At 49.9% G+C, this 7,500-nt stretch overlaps 2 protein-coding genes across 2 annotated transcripts in view; one reads left to right on the top strand and one right to left on the bottom strand.

Annotated features, from left to right (window-relative positions):
- The window catches only part of LOC124018472 (receptor-type tyrosine-protein phosphatase S-like), a 36,955-nt gene that overhangs the window by 11,462 nt on the left and 17,993 nt on the right, over nucleotides 1-7,500 (top strand).
- LOC124018477 overlaps nucleotides 3,295-7,500 on the bottom strand; it is a 6,126-nt gene continuing 1,920 nt past the window's right edge. Inside the window, exon 2 of the mRNA XM_046333806.1 lies at nucleotides 3,295-4,199. Coding sequence (XP_046189762.1) covers nucleotides 3,337-4,199 — 863 coding nt within the window. The 3' untranslated portion in view covers nucleotides 3,295-3,336. The remainder of the gene's footprint in view (nucleotides 4,200-7,500) is intronic.

Genomic DNA, 7,500 nt, shown 5'->3' with positions numbered 1-7,500 from the left:
AACGGTTGGCACCACAATCTCTCTCTGAGGTTATTCACGTCATGAAGGAGCGAGGCTTTTACAACAGGAAGACACATAGTATATAACAAACGACGATGTTGTGTTTTATTGTGGTTGTGGTCTTACCCTGACTGTCCAACGTTGACATGGTTGACACGGAGAGTCGCTGGATCGACCTGCCTCTGTTCCTGTGTTCCTGTCTTCCTGTCTTCCTGTCTTCTGAGACGACCTTCTGTCTGACGGTGTCTGAGGTACAGGTGACTACGTCATCGCACCGCGGCAAGAGACGGGTCAAAGTGCATTCCAGGCCCCGCTACGTTTACAGACATTTACATGGCATGAAACGCCATGTCACGTCATTGACTGTGCAGTCTGGCGTCAGATTGCTGGGGCAGATGATGCGGTTAGCTGATATGTTTACTCACCTGTCCAGGTGTCGTGATAGCTGGGCAGGGGTCTGTAATGTAGTCATCCTGGAACGCACCCTATCCAGGTGTTGTGAGAGCTGGGCAGGGGTCTGTAATGTAGTCATCCTGGAACGCACCCTATCCAGGTGTTATGAGAGCTGGGCAGGGTCTGTAATGTAGTCATCCTGGAACGCACCCTATCCAGGTGTTGTCTGGGCAATCTGTAATGTAGTCATCCTGGAACGCACCCTATCCAGGTGTCGTGAGAGCTGGGCAGGGGTCTGTAATGTAGTCATCCTGGAACGCACCCTATCCAGGTGTCGTGAGAGCTGGGCAGGGGTCTGTAATGTAGTCATCCTGGAACGCACCCTATCCAGGTGTTGTGAGAGCTGGGCAGGGGTCTGTAATGTAGTCATCCTGGAACGCACCCTATCCAGGTGTTGTGAGAGCTGGGCAAGGGTCTGTAATGTAGTCATCCTGGAACGCACCCTATCCACGTGTTGTGAGAGCTGGGCAGGGGTCTGTAATGTAGTCATACTGGAACGCACCCTATCCACGTGTTGTGAGAGCTGGGCAGAGGTCTGTAATGTAGTCATCCTGGAACGCACCCTATCCACGTGTTGTGAGAGCTGGGCAGGGGTCTGTAATGTAGTCATCCTGGAACGCACCCTATCCAGGTGTTGTGAGAGCTGGGCAAGGGTCTGTAATGTAGTCATCCTGGAACGCACCCTATCCAGGTGTTGTGAGAGCTGGGCAGGGGTCTGTAATGTAGTCATCCTGGAACGCACCCTATCCAGGTGTTGTGAGAGCTGGGCAGGGGTCTGTAATGTAGTCATCCTGGAACGCACCCTATCCAGGTGTTGTGAGAGCTGGGCAGGGGTCTGTAATGTAGTCATCCTGGAACGCACCCTATCCACGTGTTGTGAGAGCTGGGCAGGGGTCTGTAATGTAGTCATCCTGGAACGCACCCTAACACACCTGACTCCAATCATCACCTAATCAGGATCTTTAGTTTAGAATGCCATTTGATTAGTCAGCTGTGTTTGCCAGGGATGGGGAGTGTGACACCTCGAGGACTGGAGTTGCACACCCATAACATTATTCAAAATGAATTCAAAACAAACATTTATTTAATTTTTTTTTTTTTGTTTATAAACATATTTTCTGGAGATATATATATAAAAAACAAAAGTAGATACAGTTTTTGAAAAAGACGTACAATTATATCAATTTTTTTTTATCAACAAGGGGAGGAAAATATCATACATAGAGATTACAATCAAAAGACCCAACAAGCAAAATAATACCCAACATGCAATAGTTCAATAATATTCAAACAAAACCCATTCCATTAATATTTTATATTTAACCGTTGTTTAACCAGGCGAGTCGGTTAAGTACAAATTCTTATTTACAATGATGACATGGAGTCCTGTATATATATACTAATCTACCAGGCCTGCATGTTTTATACCAGGTTATTGGTATATCTGAAATGGATAGGGTTGTGAAAACAACACACATGGAGAAATAAAAACCACTAGTCACGGTTCCTGCGTTTTCACAGACCCTGGAACCAAAATGCAGGTTTGAGTCTGTGTGAATGATTCTCTGCAGGTTTGAGTCTGTGTGAATGGTTCTCTGCAGGTTTGAGTCTGTGTGAATGATTCTCTGCAGGTTTGAGTCTGTGTGAATGGTTCTCTGCAGGTTTGAGTCTGTGTGAATGATTCTCTGCAGGTTTGAGTCTGTGTGAATGGTTCTCTGCAGGTTTGAGTCTATGTGAATGGTTCTCTGCAGGTTTGAGTCTGTGTGAATGATTCTCTGTAGGTTTGAGTCTGTGTGAATGATTCTCTGCAGGTTTGAGTCTGTGTGAATGATTCTCTGCAGGTTTGAGTCTGTGTGAATGATTCTCTGCAGGTTTGAGTCTGTGTGAATGATTCTCTGCAGGTTTGAGTCTTGAATGTTCTCTGCAGGTTTGAGTCTGAATGATTCTCTGCAGGTTTGAGTCTGTGTGAATGATTCTCTGCAGGTTTGAGTCTGTGTGAATGGTTCTCTGCAGGTTTGAGTCTGTGTGAATGATTCTCTGCAGGTTTGAGTCTGTGTGAATGATTCTCTGCAGGTTTGAGTCTGTGTGAATGATTCTCTGCTGTTGTTTTGTTTTTAACATGTAAAATCATTAACACTTCCATTGTTTCAAACCTCCCTAATTTGAACTGCAAACAGCCCCCATAGTTTAACAGTACCCCCTACCCTTCCCAATCGGCCAGTTACCCTCTGATATGTGTAAAAGGGGTTCACCACCCAAAATGTATTTATTTAGCTAGGCAAGTCAGTTAAAGAACAAATGATTATTTACAATGACGGCCTACCCCCCCCGGTCAAACCTGGGCCAATTGTGCGCCACCCTGTGGGTACTCCCAATCACGGCCCGGTTGTGATACAGGCTGGAATCGAACCAGGGTCTGTAGTGACGTCTCTAGCAACTGAGATGTAGTGACTTAGACCGCTGCGCCACTCGGGAGTGGCCACTAAGGGCTTCGATGAAAGGGGCTCATATAAACATGGCCTTAGATTATTTATTATATTTTTTTACAGGTAGCACATCTACTGTCTCAAATGGGTATAAAGAAACATGTGGAGACTATATCTCCTCCGTGGAGATATCTCATATCTAGATCTATATATATCTCTATATCTCCTCCGTGGAGATATCTCATATCTAGATCTATATATATCTCTATATCTCCTCCGTGGAGATATCTCATATCTAGATCTATATATATCTCTATATCTCCTCCGTGGAGATATTTCATATCTAGATCTATATATATCTCTATATCTCCTCCGTGGAGATATCTCATATCTAGATCTATATATATCTCTATATCTCCTCCGTGGAGATATCTCATATCTAGATCTATATATATCTCTATATCTCCTCCGCTGACATTGTATCTGAGATTCTTTCCCCTTGATTCGTCGGTCTGGTGGGATCCACAACCACTAAGGACAGCAGCGAGATCAGGAAGATCCATATTAAAATCCACACCGTGAAATAACTCAGAGTCCATCTCCCGAACCACGTGGCGCACATGGCCCCCAGTGTGGCCCCCAGCCTCCCTGCCTTCCCGTAGCTGCTACTGCTGCGCCTTAGAGCCGCAGACAGAGCCACCCCTGCAGCCGCCGCCGGACCAAACAGAGCCCCCATCGTACCCCAATGCCCCAGGATAGACTGGGACCTCAAGGCCGCTAATATCCCTGTTCCTATGCCTGCCGCCGCCCTCAGTTTGACTGCTCCTTTCCCGAACTGAACCGACACCCCTGCTGCCAACGCAGCCATGAAAGGAGACACGACGATGAAGATGACTTTTACAGCCATTTCTACAGTGTATCGGTACACGGTGAGGACGTCGGTCAGTTCTCCTACGGCCGTTTCCAAGAGGAACCCCACACCTCCGCAGATAGCGGAGGTCCCCATCAGAACCACTGCTACGACCGCAGCCACCTCCGTGGCGTCCGGCTCCGTCTCCCCGGCCTTCCTGATTGCCATGGAGGCGGCGAGGCACAGTATTCCTCCGACTGCCATGGGCAGAAACAACATCAGGAACATTGCTATCAAGAGGGTCAGGAAGGTGATGAGCCCTTTGTCTGCCTCCGATTCTCCCTTGTTAATGTCTTCTGCTGGAGGCCCCAGGCCACCGAGTTCTGCCGCCATTGTGGAGGACAGAAGGTAACCTCCAGGTACGCCAGAGATGAAGCCCAACACCGCTGCTCCTACTGCTTTCCAGATATCTGTCAGGAGAGGGGGAGGAAGGGAGAGAGAGAGGGGGGGGGTGAGAGGGGTAGAAAGAGAGGGGGGGAGAGAGAGAGGGGGAGAGAGAGGGTGGAGGAGATAGAGAGAGAGAGAGAGAGAGAGAGAGAGAGAGAGAGAGAGAGAGGGAAAGAGAGGGAGAGAGAGGAGAGAGAGAGAGGGAGAGAGAGAGGGAGGGAGAGAGAGGGAGGGAGAGGGAGAGAGAGAGGGAGAGAGATGGAGGGAGAGAGGGAGAGAGAGGGAGAGAGAGAGAGAGGAGAGAGAGAGAGAGAGGAGAGAGAGAGAGAGAGAGAGAGAGAGAGAGAGAGAGAGAGAGAGAGGAGGGGAGAGAGAGGGGGAGGAAGGGAGAGAGAGAGAGAGAGAGAGAGAGAGAGAGAGAGAGGAGAGGAGAGAGAGAGAGAGAGAGGGGGGGAGAGGGGGGGGGAGAGAGAGAGAGAGAACAGGGGTGGGGGTGAGAGGGGTAGAGAGCAGATCTGTCAAATATCTCAGTTACTTTCACATACATTTGAAGTATGTATTCGGATACCTTAAATAAATTCACTTGAAAAGTATTAGAACAATGCCAATACACAGGCTTAAATACTCTCCCATGCATTTAACCCAGATATTTGAAATAAGTTTTTGAAAATACTTTTAAAATACAATTTGGTTTTTATTTTTTTTATTTTTTTTACAAATAACCATTCAAATACTGAAATAAAACTACTTGTTTTGGGCTGTGGATTTGAAAATACTCAAAAACACAGGAAAAAAAGTATTTTAAATACTAGAGACTCTTATACATATGTATTAACCAGGGCTGGTGGAGAGAGAGGGGTTGGGGGAGGGAGAGAGAGGGGTTGGCGGAGTGAGAGGGAGGGGTTGGGGGAGGGAGAGAGAGGGGTTGGGGGAGGGAGAGGGAGGGGTTGGGGGAGGGAGAGAGAGGGAGGGGTTGGGGAGGGAGAGAGAGGGGTTGAGGGAGGGAGAGAGAGGGAGGGGTTGGGGAGGGAGAGGTTGGGGGAGGGAGAGGGAGGGGTTGGGAGAGGGAGAGGTTGGGGGAAGGAGAGGTTGGGGGAGGGAGAGGGAGGGAGAGAGAGGGGTTGGGGGAGGGAGAGAGAGGGGTTGGCGGAGTGAGATGGAGTGGGAGGGGTTGGGGGAGGGAGAGGTTGCGGGAGGAGGAGGGAGGGAGAGAGAGGGGTTGGGAGAGGGAGGGGTTGGGAGAGGGAGAGGTTGGGGGAGGGAGAGGTTGGGGGAGGGAGAGGGAGGGAGAGAGAGGGGTTGGGGGAGGGAGAGAGAGGGGTTGGCGGAGTGAGATGGAGTGGGAGGGGTTGGGGGAGGGAGAGGTTGCGGGAGGAGGAGGGAGGGGTTGAGGGAGGGAGAGAGAGGGGTTGGGGGAGGGAGAGGTTGGGGGAGGGAGAGGGAGGGGTTGGGAGAGGGAGAGGTTGGGGGAGGGAGAGGTTGGGGGAGGGAGAGGGAGGGGTTGGGGGAGGGAGAGAGAGGGAGGGAGGGGTTGGGGGAGGGAGGGAGGGGTTGGGGGAGGGAGGGAGAGAGAGGGGTTGGGGGAGGGAGAGATAGAGGTGGGGGAGGGAGGGGTAGGGGTTGGGGGTGGGAAAGAGAGAGAGGGGTTGGGTGAGGGAGAGATAGAGGTGGGGGGTGAGAGGGAGGGGTTGGGGGAGGGGAGGGAGAGAGAGAGGTGGGGGGGTGAGAGGAGAAGACAATAGATACATGTTTATTAAGAAGCCAGTCAACATCAGTTTAATATACAACTAGCATGGCACATTCATAACAAATAACCACGGTTTCTGACAGGACAGTCTGAGAGATGGTAGGACGGTTTCTGACAGGACAGTCTGAGAGATGGTAGGAGGGTTTCTGACAGGACAGTCTGAGAGATGGTAGGACGGTTTCTGACAGGACAGTCTGAGACATGGTAGGAGGGTTTCTGAAAGGACAGCCTGAGATGAGACATGGTAGGACTGTTTCTGACAGGACAGTCTGAGACATGGTAGGACTGTTTCTGACAGGACAGCCTGAGATGAGACATGGTAGGACGGTTTCTGACAGGACAGTCTGAGACATGGTAGGACTGTTTCTGACAGGACAGTCTGAGACATGGTAGGACTGTTTCTGACAGGACAGCCTGAGATGAGACATGGTAGGACGGTTTCTGACAGGACAGTCTGAGAGATGGTAGGACTGATTCTGACAGGACAGTCTGAGACATGGTAGGACTGTTTCTGACAGGACAGCCTGAGATGAGACATGGTAGGACGGTTTCTGACAGGACAGTCTGAGACATGGTAGGACTGTTTCTGACAGGACAGTCTGAGACATGGTAGGACTGTTTCTGACAGGACAGTCTGAGACATGGTAGGACTGTTTCTGACAGGACAGTCTGAGACATGGTAGGACTGTTTCTGACAGGACAGTCTGAGACATGGTAGGACTGTTTCTGACAGGACAGTCTGAGACATGGTAGGACGGTTTCTGACAGGACAGTCTGAGACATGGTAGGACTGTTTCTGACAGGACAGTCTGAGACATGGTAGGACTGTTTCTGACAGGACAGTCTGAGACATGGTAGAACAGTTTCTGACAGGACAGCCTGAGATGAGACATGGTAGGACGGTTTCTGACAGGACAGTCTGAGAGATGGTAGGACTGTTTCTGACAGGACAGTCTGAGACATGGTAGGACAGTTTCTGACAGGACAGCCTGAGATGAGACATGGTAGGACGGTTTCTGACAGGACAGTCTGAGACATGGTAGGACTGTTTCTGACAGGACAGTCTGAGACATGGTAGGACAGTTTCTGACAGGACAGCCTGAGATGAGACATGGTAGGACGGTTTCTGACAGGACAGTCTGAGAGATGGTAGGACTGTTTCTGACAGGACAGTCTGAGACATGGTAGGACAGTTTCTGACAGGACAGCCTGAGATGAGACATGGTAGGACTGTTTCTGACAGGACAGTCTGAGACATGGTAGGACTGTTTCTGACAGGACAGTCTGAGACATGGTAGGACTGTTTCTGACAGGACAGTCTGAGACATGGTAGGACAGTTTCTGACAGGACAGCCTGAGATGAGACATGGTAGGACTGTTTCTGACAGGACAGTCTGAGACATGGTAGGACTGTTTCTGACAGGACAGTCTGAGACATGGTAGGACTGTTTCTGACAGGACAGTCTGAGACATGGTAGGACTGTTTCTGACAGGACAGTCTGAGACATGGTAGGACTGTTTCTGACAGGACAGTCTGAGACATGGTAGGACGGTTTCTGACAGGACAGTCTGAGACA

Source organism: Oncorhynchus gorbuscha, unplaced genomic scaffold, assembly GCF_021184085.1.
Source record: "Oncorhynchus gorbuscha isolate QuinsamMale2020 ecotype Even-year unplaced genomic scaffold, OgorEven_v1.0 Un_scaffold_528, whole genome shotgun sequence".
In the NCBI taxonomy this organism is placed as follows: domain Eukaryota; kingdom Metazoa; phylum Chordata; class Actinopteri; order Salmoniformes; family Salmonidae; genus Oncorhynchus; species Oncorhynchus gorbuscha.
The sequence above is the reverse complement of the archived record's forward strand: the minus strand, read 5'-3'. Positions and strand labels throughout refer to the sequence as shown.